Raw genomic sequence first — 12,299 nt, forward strand, 5'->3', positions numbered from 1 at the left:
GTAATCCATTGAGGAAGGTTGGAGGCCCCCAGCTAGAAACTTAGGAAGACAAAGACACCTAAAATGTACATACCCCTGTAAGGTTTTACACTTAGCCTCACAATTGCCCCAGCATTACTCAGGAATTTAAAAGAGTCAAAAGAAACTCCTGAGCCGAGGTTTCAGCAAACAAACAACTTTTATTTTGATGAAAATAGAGTTGGGTGGCCACATCTCTCTTCGTGGCTGGTACAGAGATGAAGGCAACAACCAGGAAAGATGTCTTCCACCTTTTATACCTTTCCAGAACAAAGAGATCTGGTCTTGGTACTAGTGTTAGACACAAAAATAGTCACAAATTGAAATCCACTCTGTTTGAGTTACAAATAGAAAAGTAGTTTATTAGACTTCACAACAAAGTCTAAAAAGTAACGGTTTGCAAAGCTTGGTGGATTCAGGAAGGCAAACAATGCAATGTAGCCAAGCACTGAACCACACCCCCAAATTCCAAAATCACATATTATACATCCTATCACGACGCCTCATTCCCTCCCCCATGGCCCCATTGGCTTAGGCTTTGGAGGTTACAATCTATCAGAAGCACCTAAACAGAATACATTATCTCTGCCCATGTTTGCTTACATTATACTAATAAGATCCCTCCCCTACTATCCTGTTTACTCAGACCATATATGTACATGCTTATCAATTCTAGAGAAGAGATGTCTCCCATCTTCTACACCTGCCAGATCAAGTAGGGGTACCAGGCACCAGAAGGTACTTAAAAACAATTCCTAGATGGTGACTCACACTGGGCCCCATGGTAACTCCTGTTCTCCCCGTCCCTCCACTTGAGGCCTGTATTTTTCCCCATATACTCAAAGCATCTACTCAGGCAATTGATTATAAAATATAAAATATGATTACATGATAATACTAAAAGCATATATATTTTTATTTTTAAATTTCCTCACTACTCCCAGTTATTTTCCACACTAGTGTGGGAAGTCATCTCCCCAGAGAAGGAAATATTAAAAGGGCAGGAAAATAAATTTCCTAAAAAGAAGTTAAAAGGCAGAAAAGCATGCCCAGGTTTTCTTAATAGCCCCAAGTCTCCCTCCCCCAAGCAGAAACCAACTCTATAGAAATGCAGATGTAAACCATTCAGGAAGGTTGAAGCTAAGAAGACTTCTGAAATCTACATACCCCAGCCCCAGGGAGGTGGGCTTGGACAGACAACCAGCAAGAATCATAGAGTGGTACACCTAGGCTCAGGACAGAATACATGACAAAGGAAATACAAAGCTTGAAACAGGAAATAACTCCAGACAATTGAGTCCAAGGGGTATAAAAACCCACTACCCACATGTGCTCAGTCCTTTTCCTGTTGGATCCATCTTTCTGTCTGCCTTTCCTCTGCAATAAACTACAACCTTCTTCCCAAAGCAGTTGCCATGTTTATTCCCCGCTTGGAGGAACCATGATGGAGACTTTTCTTCCTACACTAGGAACCAAAAGGCACAGAAAAATAATTCCTACATGATGACTCATACACAACAACCCAGGTTCCACCATAACTCCTTTTCCCCCTCCCCTTACCATGCTCTTTTCATGTAAGCAATCCTCTGTACCTAAAGCATGAAACATTTGCTTTTATAGAACTAATTTCCCAATATAAAGGACCTAGAAAGTTGCTTGAACATAAACAAAGATTATATATGATTTACAAAGTATCACTACTAATATCAATATTACTAACATCAAGCTTAAGCATAATAAAATCCCTTCACCCCAAAACTCTAAGACAGGACATAATAGGATTAACCCACAGATGCCAAAGGGGCACACTTACACTCAAGTCAAAAGTACATGACACAGGAAATACAAAGCCTCAAATAGGAACAGGAAACAACCTCAAGAGCCCCAGAGCTTATAAAAACCCACTCCTTACATGTGCTCTCTCTTTTCTTCCAGAGCCATCTTTTTGTCTGGCTCTCCTCTTCAATAAATTGCAACCTTCTTTCTAAAGCAGTCACCATGTTATTTATTCCCGGCTTGGACTGAACCACGATAAAGACTTTTTCTTCAACAGTTTTAAGTAGTTTCTCTCCTTGATTAGTTTCCATCCATTACTTCTTGTCCTGCCTTCAGGTGCTTTGGCGAATAGGTTGACCCCCCTCTTCTTTGTGGCAGCCCCTCAGACATTGGAACACTACCGTATCATGTTGCCCCTAGTCCTTTTCATTAAACCAGACACTCAATTCCTGTAACCGTTCTTCACATATTTTAGCCTTCAGTGCCCTAATCATCTTCGTTGCTCTTCTCTGCACTCTGAGTTTTGCAAACTAGTTTTGTACTTTAGTTTCCTGGGTCTTATGTACAAGTGTATGCACGCACGCGCGGAGGGCCGAGGAGGATGGCGGTTGTCACGTGAACCAAGCGGCTGCCGTCGCGTCCCTCAGACACCCTCGCGGGAGTCCCGCCCCAATCCTCGCTGCTCGTTACCAGCCTCAGCGTCCGCTCTTCTTCCCTGCTCTACCGCCGCAGCCAGAGCCCTTGATGCGGTTCGGCGCCCGGCGGGGTCAAGATGCCGCCGTCCAAGTCCCGTAAAATCGCCATCCTGGGTTACCGGAGCGTCGGTGAGTCCCGCCCTGAGGCGGCCTGGGTGCTTCACCGGCCCTTTCCTCACTTCGCGTGCCTGTCCCGCCCTATCGGCCGGTGCGGGTCGCGCATAACAAGGCCGTTTTCGAGCAGCCGGAGACGCCTCCCCCCCATCGGTCGGGTACTGAGGCCGGTGCGCTGCCGACCCCAGCCGAGCGGCATTTCCATTTCCCACCTCTGCAGAGGAGACGGAAAGGACCTTTCTAGGCGGGAGATGAGCCCGACTGAAGCAGAGATGCTTGCTCCGCTGCCCCGGAAGACACCTCCTAGGGTCTTCGTCGCTCCGTCGGGCTTCCACCTGGTGCCCCAGCTTCGCCTTTTGACTAGCGGAGTTGTGGGTGGGGTGGAGGGTTGTCTTCCGCGACTTTCGGTGTGTCAGAAAATCCAGTTGCCTTTTACAGCCACCATAAAACTTTCAGCTGAGTTGGGTGAGAGGGAATGGCCCTTTCTATGTGGATTGTGCAAACGGCGGGGAAAGGTTTAATACGGGTTATGCAACCTTTTGTTTTGCTTCCTCGAATTACCACGCACGTTGCAGCTTTGGTTTCGTGTGTGTGTGTGTGTGTTGGTGTCAAGGTGGTTTGGGCTTTTTGTCCGTTTTTTCCCTTTTTTTCGTTCATTGGTCAAAATTAAGCTGATGCTTTGAGCTGAATAAGGATCAAGATACTATGTTGATTTTCACACGGAAATACAAATGAAAGGTGACTTAAGTAGTGTTGTCCAGTTATGCAGGTATGCTTGGAATAAATGTTTTCCTGTTTCAAAACCGTGGGACAGAGATTACAGTACAAACACATGATATGTTAACAGTGTTGAGTGTGCCACAAAAGTGAAAGTGATGCTTTAGGACAGTTATTTCCAGTTTTCTGGCACCAAACACACCACGAACACCACTTGTACATTCCACTGCTTGGGTTAAATTTGGACCAGGGTTGGATTCTCTGTCTCTCAACTCAGTGGCCACTTTCATTCCATGGTCACCTGCTTGCTTGGAGGTCTGAAGTTGAATGAGGTTGTGCAGTATTGTTGTCCCTTGAAATGCACTAATACTGATGTGTGAAAAGCTGTGCAGTTGTATACAACTGGAGAAATTGAGATATCTAATCCAGGAAGACTAGGTATTCCCCTATTTGCTTTCAAAATGCTAACGTTCAGGCCAAGAAGGAATGAGGCACAATTTGTATTCTCTGAGCTACTTTTTTGTGGCCCTCATAGATTTTGATTGTTGAAAACTGACAGGAATGGCCTGCTGCTTAAAGTTAGTTTCTCTCAACCCTGACCCCTTTCTGGAAGAAAGTAAAGACTGAGCTCTTTTGGAGGATTTGTGTGTGTGGTGTCAAATGGATAGGTATAGGTGTTTTATGTTTTCATTTTTTTGTTATCTTGCTATCATGTTTTTCTCATAAATGTTGAGAGTCAAATTAGATTGCAACAGGTTAAAGAAAATTCCAATAAATGAATAATTGCAACATGAGGAGGTCTTGGAATTGCAGTACTGTTACGGTTTGGTATTTGCATTTTGACTTTTCTCCATGAAGCTAAAGTTACCATAATTAGTTTTCCTCCTTCCACCTCATTTTTATTCCTGCAATAAGCAGTAGATTAGGCTAGAAGAGAGGAACTGGTGCAAAATCACCGGAGAAATTTCCTTTCTGACTATGGGAATTTGAACTCTACCAGGACTGATCTCTAGCCAGGGGGTTGACCTATTAGGACTTGCTTGGGGAGATTACCAGGAACAGTAAGAAAGCAGTGGCAGATTATTTTTCTTGTGTTATCAAGAAAACTCTGGATATTTCCAGGAAGTCAGCAGGTAGCAAGCTCAACTAGACAGAAAATTTACATTTGTGTTGTGATTCAGGGTCAGCCTGTGGGTTCGGCAGTTGGGTCGGACGACTCAGAGGAGGAGGAGGAGGAGGAGGGGGGTGTTGAAGAGCTTGATGAGAGTTTGCCTTCAGCCTCCCACCCCTTACTATTATTATGGAGCAGCTACGTGCTGAGAATGCCCAGCTCATCCAGCAGCACAGGTGGCTCAACTGCAAGCTCAGGTCCATGCTGCACCCCCACCATCACCCCCACCCAGGAGAAAATGCCAAGTTGCGATGCCGGATAAATTTACTGGCAATCCAGAACTGTTTCCTGCTTTCCTGGGACAATGCCAGCTCTTTATCAGCGTGAGAGCAGCTGATTTCCCCACTGACCGGGATAAGGTGGGGTTTGTGTTAAGCCTTCTTTCGGGTGATGCAGCTCGTTGGGGCACGCCTCTGCTGGCTCAACCTAGTCCATTGTTGGACAACTTTGTGGGGTTTTGTGATCATATGCGTCTGATGTATGAGGACCCTATAAAGACGCAGACTGCTACTCGTCGCCTGAAAGCTCTGAGGCAGGGTCAACGCCCCCTACAGGGCTATATCAGCGATTTTCGGCTGCTTAGCCAGGATTCCGTCTAGAATGAGGCTGCGCTTGTGGATGCCTTCCAGGATGGATTGTCGGAGGAGATGTTGGATGAGCTGGCCCGTGTGGATATTCCCTCAGACCTGAATGGGCTGATCCATCTCTGCCTGCGGATCGATGCTCGGTTGCAGCAGCGAAGGAGTCGCCGTGCCACCCCACAGACCCTGCAGCCCCTGTTGTGCGTGAGCCCCCAGTTCAAAGGGAGGAGCCAATGGAGCTGGGTGCCGCCAGGTCTCATCTATCGGTGACTGAAATGAACCCTCGTCAGGGTTCGGCCGGGTGATGAGTGGAAGACGGCGTTTGGTACTCGCTATGGACATTTTGAGTACACGGTGATGCCGTTTGGCCTGACCAACGCCCCCGCTGTGTTTCAGCATTTCATGAACGACATTTTCCGGGATTTGTTGGATCAGTTTGTCGTGATCTACTTGGACGACATCCTGATCTACTCCCCGTCGCGTGAGGTGCACCATCAGCATCTCCATCAGGTCCTGCAGCGACTCCGAGAACATCAGCTGTTTGCCAAGTTGGAGAAGTGCCAGTTCTACCGGGTGACCATCGATTTCCTGGGTCACCGCATTTCTCCTGAGGGCATCGCCATGGAGCCGAGTAAGGTTGAGACTTTGCAGAGTTGGCAACCCCTGCGTCGCGTGAAGGATGTTCAGCGACTTCTTGGGTTCGCCAACTATTACCGAACTTTCATCCCTGGGTTTGCTGCCTTGACAGCCCCCCTCACCCGGCTCCTGCAGAAGAAGACTCGGTTCCAGTGGAACGCTCCAGAACAACGGGCTTTCCAGACTTTGAAGGAAGCCTTCATGAAGGAGCCCATCTTGAAGCATCCTGACCCGCAACGGCCGTTTGTCGTGGAGGCGGACGCCTCCGACATTGCCATTGGGGCGGTGTTACTCCAGGCAACGACGCCCAGCGGTACCCTCTTCCCTTGCGCGTACCATTCACGAAAACTGAACCCTTCGGAGCGCAATTATACAATCTGGGAGAAGGAGCTGCTGGCCATCAAAGTGGCGTTCGAGGCCTGGAGGCATCATCTGGAGGGAGCGCGGCATCAAATCGAGGTCCGGACGGACCATAAGAATTTGGAAAGCCTGCAGACCGCTCGGAATTTGAACCAACGCCAGATCCGGTGGTCTCTTTTCTTTGCGAGGTTCGACTTCCGAGTTCGGTACATACCTAGTGGGCACAATCAAAGAGCGGATGCTCTGTCCAGAAAGCCCGAATATTCCCGAGCGGAAGACAAGCTTCTGCCCAGGACAGTGATCCCCGTCGAGTCTTTTGCTGCGGTGCGGGAGCCGGTTGATATACGGGCTCGGATCCGGGAGGCACAGCAGCAGGAGGTGTGGGTGGCTCAGCGGAAGGAGGAGGTGGGGCCAGATTCTCCTTGGACGGTCACGGATGGACTCTTGTTTTATCGTGACCAGCTCTACGTTCCGGGAGGGCCACTCAGAGGACTCATCCTCAGCCAGTGTCACGATAACCCGGCGGCGGGGCATTTTGGCCTGTTCAAGACCCTGAACCTGGTCTCCCGTACCTTCTGGTGGCCCCGGGTCCGACACGACGTCCAGTCCTATGTCACTTCCTGCATCCCATGCAGGCAGGCCAAGTCAGCGACAGGGGCCCCGCCTGGATTACTGCAGCCCTTGCCGACACCCAAAAGACCCTGGGGGGCTGTGTCCATGGACTTTCTGATGGATTTACCCCCATCCTCTGGTTTTACGACAGCGTATGTGGTGGTGGACATGCTGACCAAGATGGCGTACTTCATCCCCTGTCGCGGCTTACCGTCAGCCCACGCCACTAGTCGTATGTTCATTCAGCAGGTGTTTGGGCTGCACGGCCTCCCTGATAGAGTCGTCTCTGATAGGGCGGCCCAGTTTACAGCCCACTTCTGGCAGGAGTTGATGCATGCGTTGGATATCAAGATTTGCCTCTCGTCCGCGCATCATCCTCAAACTGACGGGGGAACCGAGAAGGTCATCGGTATCCTGGAACAATATCTGCGCTGCTACGTTAATCTGCAGCAAAACAATTGGGTGGACTATCTGGCCATAGCTGAGTTTGCATTTAACAATTCGCAGCACACGTCTACACAGATGACACCGTTCTTGGCCAATGTGGGTTATCACCCCCGGTTTTTCCCCCTTTCTCCCATGGACTCACCGGAGTCGGCAGCGAACGACTTCATGGCAGAGTTACAGGCGATCCATCGATTGGTGCGACGTCAGTTAGAGAAGGCCAAGGCCGATTACAAAAGATTTGCTGATCGGTCAAGACAGGATACGCCTCCACTATCGGGAGATCGGGTCTGGTTGTCCACCAGGAACCTACCGTCAACACGGCCGGTGAGAAAGTTAGATCACCGATATTTAGGACCGTTCCCAGTTGAGGCTGTCATCAATCCGGTCGCCTATCGCTTAACTCTGCCACGTTCCCTGCGCGTGCACCCAGTCTTTCATCGGTCTCTGTTGGTCCCCGAGCAACTGGCCTGTCCACTCCGCTGAGCGGAACCTCCCCCATCAGGACCTCGTGATGGAGGCAGCACCCCCGAGTACGAGGTCGCCAGCATCAGGGATTCCCGTTGGCTGAAAGGTCGTTTCCAGTACCTGATTGAATGGAAAGGTTACGGACCAGAGGACTTTACCTGGGAAGACGCGACCGCCGTTCATGCCCCTGCGTTGGTGACCGCTTTTCATGAACAATTTCCATCCCGACCGCATCCGGATCGGCAGACCCGGGGGAAGGGCCCTGCGGTGCGGGATAGTGTTGTGATTCAGGGTCAGCCTGTGGGTTCGGCAGTTGGGTCGGACGACTCAGAGGAGGAGGAGGAGGGGGGTGTTGAAGAGCTTGATGAGAGCCCCCAGCCAGGCCCCTCTCATCTGGTCACGACGCAGACCCAGCTGTGTGAGCCTGACAGCGTGGATGAAGATGACCCACAGCTGGCCCTGTTCAAGGACGCCCGACGCAGGAGGCAGTCAATCAGGAGTAAACAGAGGAAGGCAATGGGGCTCCTCGGAAGGAGGCAGAGAGAAGCCATGCCCTGAACTGTATTTAAGGGGAAATGCGTGGGAGGGCTGGTTTGCTGAAGGCAACCGCTTGAATAGTTCCTGTTTCATAGCTCCTGTTTCATGGTTGGTGTCTGTTTTATGTTAATAAATTTGGCAGGCTTTATTCCAGCCTCTTGCCGTTTGTAAAGGGGTTGTCCCTGCCTTTTCTGCAGGGCCGGTAGCAGGCTGGTACAGAACAATTTGTTTATACAATCTCATAATTCCTACTGATAAACTAAGTGCAGAATCAGAAGTAAAAATAAGAACAGTAGACTAGAATATAGTCCTCTTGAATTATTTGACAATAAAGGGAGATTTGCTGAACATGGAATGTGAGATTCCTGGAGAAACCTCTCTGTAACAGCTAATAGCTGGCTGCACCATCCTTAGAAATTATGAATACTTTGCAGTTTGTCATCTTTCTCATTATTTCCAGTGAGTGTAACCGATATAACAGGTAAATATAAAGTGTGTTCTGTGCATGCAGTTTCTTAATCGGTTGTTGCATTTAAAGATACAGTTGATACTGAGTACAGGTAATCCCTGAGTTGCGAGCGTTCCCTTAGCAAACGTTTGAAGTTACATGATAAGCGCCCCCTAGTGCTTACGAGCAAATCCCAGAATTACGAATATTGCAGCACCACAGCAATCGTTCACCCTTACAAGCGACCGCAATGGCACTGCAACATTCACCCTGGTTATTTCCTCCCTCCCCACCACTGCCCCGGGTCTCCCTAGGAGCTAGGCATTCAATACTCACCCTACGAAGATCGACACCCTTCGCTTTCTTTGCTGTTCCAGGCCTTCAGTGCATTCGCAGAGAATGGAGGCCTAAAGTAATGCAAGATCGTGCAAGATCAGTGGTGCAAGATCTCATGCTATGGATCTCGCATGATCTCATGGTACTTTAGGCCTCTGTTCTCTGCAACAGAGAATGTAACCGAAGCTGGGGGACACTTCCACGGTCCTCTGGATGCCCGATCCGGGTGCTGGAGGCCTTTTCCAGGCCGTTGCCACCTGGATTTGAGGCTGGGTGTCAGAACCTATTTCATTTCTATCTATCCCCTCTGATCCAAAATCAAATCTCACCTTTCTCTGGGTTCTGCCATACTCCAAAGGGGGAGGGGGGATGTGCCCGCGGGTTTATTGCCTCTGCTTCCTCTATCAGCTACAAAGTAACATTTTGCTTTCCTGTGCTATATGTCTCTGAACTTTCTCTCCCTAAACTGTCAGCTAGAAGAAGGGAGGGAATAAGGAATGTAACCTCTGTGCCTTGTTTATTTCTACACTCAGAGGAAGGTGTGAAGAGCCTCCTGACCATCGCTGTGTGAACTGGAGACGGGCCGATGTTATCTCCCTTTTTCCCACAATGGACCTAACACCTGGGGATTGGCCGTCCCACACTGGCCAGATGAACTATGGGGTGGGGTCTTGCTTGGGGATACCTTTATCATTCTGCACGGGAAATCTCAGATCCTGTCTATTATGCCTGCTATCAACTACTCTTAATAAAACTTCCTGTTGGAAGAAATTGTTTCCAAGATTTCTGCTTTCTTAAGATGCGGGATTGAAGTGGGTCCTGACACCGGGGGACACTTTTGCGGCCCTCTGGATGCCTGATCTGGGTGCTGGAGGCCTTTTCCAGGCCGCTGCCGCCTGGATCTGAGGCTGGAGGATGCTTCCACGGCACTCCGCATGCCTGATCTGGGTGTTGGAGGCCTTTTCCAGGCTGCTGCCGCTCAGAAATGGGCCTCCAGAGGGCTGTGGAAGCGTCCCCTGGCCTCACTTCCAGGCAGCAGCGGCCTGGAAAAGGGCTCCAATGGCCTGATCTGGCCTCCGGAGGGCTGTGGAAGTGTCCCCCAGCCTCACCTCCGGGTGGTAGCGGCTTGGAAAAGGCCTCTGATGCCCAAATCGGGCCTCTGGAGGGCTGCGGAAGCATCCCCCAGCCTCATTTCCGGGTGGCAGTGGCCTGGAAAAGGCCTGTGACATGTGGATCCAGCCTCTGGAGGCATGCAGAAGCGTCCCCCAGCCTCAGATTCGAGTGGCAGAGAGGAGACAGATCTTTTCAAGGTCAGTCCAGCGCTGCATGAAGGGAGGGGGAAGCATGAAGTATCTTAGTGGGTCAGGGAGGCCTTGGGGGCCTGTTCCATCACTAGGCCCTCCATTGCCTTCCCTACCCTGAGATACCTCATGTTCACTTAACGAGCCACGTGCGTTTTAACAAGCGGAGTGATCTAGTTCAAGGTACGAGATTAACTCCGAGTTTTCGAGTTACGAATGGAATGGTGAAAGGGCAGCAGGGCAGGACTAAGGCAGGACTTCCCTCAGACCCTCCCTCTCCTTCCTTCCTTCCTTCCTTCCTTCCTTCCTTCCTTCCTTCCTTATTTGAGATGAGGGAGGGAGAAAAACAGGCAAGAAACACAGCTGCGGAAGTGCCATCCTTCGTGAGGAATGAAGAAATGCACCATCACCTGGAAGTAGCCAGCACATGGCCCTCGCCTTCTTCACATATCTGGCTTGGTGGGCTCAGGGGGAGGGGATGCCATAAGAAGCATGAGAGTTGATTTTACCTGCGCAATGCTAGTTTTGGCAGACAGCGGAGCGCTCTCCTCACAGTGCTGAGAGGCTGAACCTGGTGGCACAATTCTGAAGAGAAGCGCATCACTGCCCAGCCCCTAGCCTGCCCGAAGTAGGCAGGACCGTGTGCTGGCCAATTCCAGGCAGTGGTGCATCTCTTCATTCCTCACAAAGGGTGACACCTCCCCAGCGCGTGCCCAGGGGGCGGGGCCGATGCGGCAGGGGCCGGTCCCTCGCTGTTTCCAGGCAGCGTTGTGGAGCTAAGACTGAATGCGTTTCAGCATAGATGGCCACCACGAAATTGTACATTGGCTCACAACTGGCCGGGGCCAAGGCAGCGGGGGCCATTCCCTAACTGTTTCCAGGATGGCTTCGCGGGCACATGAAACCACTTCGCAGGCCAGATCTGGCCCCTGAGCCTTGTGTTTGACATGTCTGCCTTAACACAAGCCTTAGAATGTTGAAGGAACAAGAATGTACTATAGAAATATGGAGAGAGAGAAACATGGGAAGTAAAAGAAAGCGAGAGGTAGATATTGCATGATGGAAGATGGATGTTGAAAAGACAGAAAGAAAGGAAAAGAAAAAAGCAATAGTTATAACACAGAAGCAGCCACTATAAGGGGGTCGCAAGGGATAAATGCTGATGGTACTGAGCAATGAACACTCAACACCTCATAGGATGTGTAATAAATGAAAGACTGGTTTACATTATCAGAAACTTATGGGATTTTTGCCATGAAGAATGTGAATTTCAAATTGTGTTGGGAAAAGTGGAAATATCTGTATGATACTTGTCATTCCATTCTTCGTTCACAGTTTCATTCCTACAATAGAAACTGTGATGCAACTATTAAAAAAATGGTTGTATTTATATTTTAGTTAAACAAATCTGTGATAAATAAGTAAATAAAAAGCTTTACAAAATTTGGCGGTGAGGCCATTTCAATATAGGCCTCAATTGGAAAACTCTGTCCGTTTCAAATGATGCATGAGAGACTTTTGTTACATGAAGGTTCAAGAACATCAATGAGGAAGAGTATAAAGTTGCTCAATATTTAATCTGGCGCAGGTTTTGTCTTCTATCTCAGTACAGGCCCAGGCTGCCCTACCACCTGTCTCTGCTCATTGTTGTTCCTGGAGACTGGGTTCAGGTGAAAAGAACTGTCACCTAGAAATACCAGTCCTGACTGGTCTCAACCATGCCAAGTCCTCCTGATTTAAGGAATCAAGGCGTGAGTCCATGGAAAGTCCCATCGTTCCCTCTCCAGTGACAAGCTCCGCAGCTGGACGGCCTGAAAATGAAATTTCAACCTGCCTCGCCTGTTGAACTGTTTCCATCTACGTATGAGAAAAACCTCCAATGGATTGCACTATCCTGGAAATCGTGTTCCTGGAACCTGGGCTATGTATTGCAATATTTTTCTTCTGCTACTGTTGTTTCCCTCATACCTTCTTTGGTAGAAGGAAAGACTATGGGCCCAATATTTTATGGAAGAAAAGGGAGTTGTTTTTATAACAAGACTACGTATTCCACTTGCAAAGGGGCAACAGGGTCACTTGTTATGC

The 12,299-nt window shown here is 49.3% G+C and overlaps 1 protein-coding gene across 1 annotated transcript in view; it reads left to right on the forward strand.

Annotated features, from left to right (window-relative positions):
- Positions 1 to 2,421: 2,421 nt before the first annotated feature.
- Positions 2,422 to 12,299, forward strand: part of LOC310648271 (GTP-binding protein Rheb-like) — an 89,595-nt gene continuing 79,717 nt past the window's right edge. Inside the window, exon 1 of the mRNA XM_083376022.1 lies at positions 2,422 to 2,618. Coding sequence (XP_083232148.1) covers positions 2,567 to 2,618 — 52 coding nt within the window. The 5' untranslated portion in view covers positions 2,422 to 2,566. The remainder of the gene's footprint in view (positions 2,619 to 12,299) is intronic.

The sequence above is a fragment of the Vipera ursinii genome, assembly GCF_947247035.1.
Source record: "Vipera ursinii genome assembly, chromosome: W".
Classification (NCBI taxonomy): domain Eukaryota; kingdom Metazoa; phylum Chordata; class Lepidosauria; order Squamata; family Viperidae; genus Vipera; species Vipera ursinii.